The 1102-nt window shown below is 49.1% G+C and overlaps 1 protein-coding gene across 1 annotated transcript in view; it reads left to right on the forward strand.

The window, feature by feature from the left end:
- The window catches only part of LOC103373591 (extracellular sulfatase Sulf-2-like), a 24766-nt gene that overhangs the window by 11168 nt on the left and 12496 nt on the right, over positions 1–1102 (forward strand). Inside the window, exons 4-5 of the mRNA XM_008303506.1 lie at positions 414–597; positions 728–856. Of these exons, the coding sequence (XP_008301728.1) occupies positions 414–597; positions 728–856 (313 nt within the window). The remainder of the gene's footprint in view (positions 1–413; positions 598–727; positions 857–1102) is intronic.

Here is a 1102-nt window from a genome sequence, read left to right on the forward strand (position 1 = left end):
TAACCGGTGATGTTTGCTGTATTTCGGCTCCAGCTGGTCCGTTCACAGGTCCGTCCCGACCAGACCCGTCTGTGTGTGACGATACATGAAGGTTAATAAAGTCTGTGTCCATGTCAACGTCATCTACAGACAGCAGAACCAGAATAGAACTCTGAGAGGATCCGGTACCGTGGAGTCCAGATGTAAACGAACGAGTTCAGCGCTTTGCTCGTCGTGCACATCGACGGTGTAAAAACGCTGCATCAGCGTTAAAGTTTGTGTGAGAGTTTCTTAAAGTGACAGTTGGTTGAAGTTTGAATGAATGATTCTTATATTAACGACTAAACGCTTTAATGAGCTCATCATCAGAACCTTCCTGCTCTTTATGGACCCTGTTTAGAAGCTGGAGTTAACCCCACGTCCATCGCTGTGTGTGTCTGTTCCAGGACTACCTGACCGACCTGATCACCGCCGAGTCCATCCGCTACTTCCGCTCCTCAAAGAGAATCTATCCTCACAGACCCGTTCTGATGGTTCTGAGCCACGCAGCGCCGCACGGACCCGAAGACTCAGCACCGCAGTACAGCAACGCGTTCGCCAACGCATCACAACACATGTAGGACACACACACACACACATACAGTAACACACACACACACACACACACACACACTCTCAGGTGAACTCAAACCTTCTTGACGGTTTAATTTCTGCTTTGTGAGGTCGTCGACCCTGAATGTCCTCACAGGTATGGTAATCCTGCCCCCTGCAGCGCTAATCCCTGTAATCCGTGTGAACAATGAGCGGCTCAGTTCTGCTCCACAGGACGAGTTCTGGAGCTCCCAGAGAAAGAAACTGGAGTTTGGTCTGAGGCAACGTGGGTTTAAATCTGCAGGTTCTGGTGTCTTGATGTTCTGGTTCTTCATGTCTGGGGTCACTGGACCCTCAGGGTTCTGGTTTATAGAATCCAGGGTTCTGACTTCATGGAGTTTAATAACCAGCTGTTGGAGTTTTGCTGTCAGTGTCCAGGATGTTCATGTGTTTGTGTCTTTTATGCTTCTAATGTTTGGGATTTTCCATGTTGTGTCTCTGGTGCGTCAGGGTCCAGGTTCATGACAGGCAG

Source organism: Stegastes partitus, unplaced genomic scaffold (assembly GCF_000690725.1).
Source record: "Stegastes partitus isolate 25-593 unplaced genomic scaffold, Stegastes_partitus-1.0.2 Scaffold2021, whole genome shotgun sequence".
Taxonomy (NCBI): Eukaryota; Metazoa; Chordata; class Actinopteri; family Pomacentridae; genus Stegastes; species Stegastes partitus.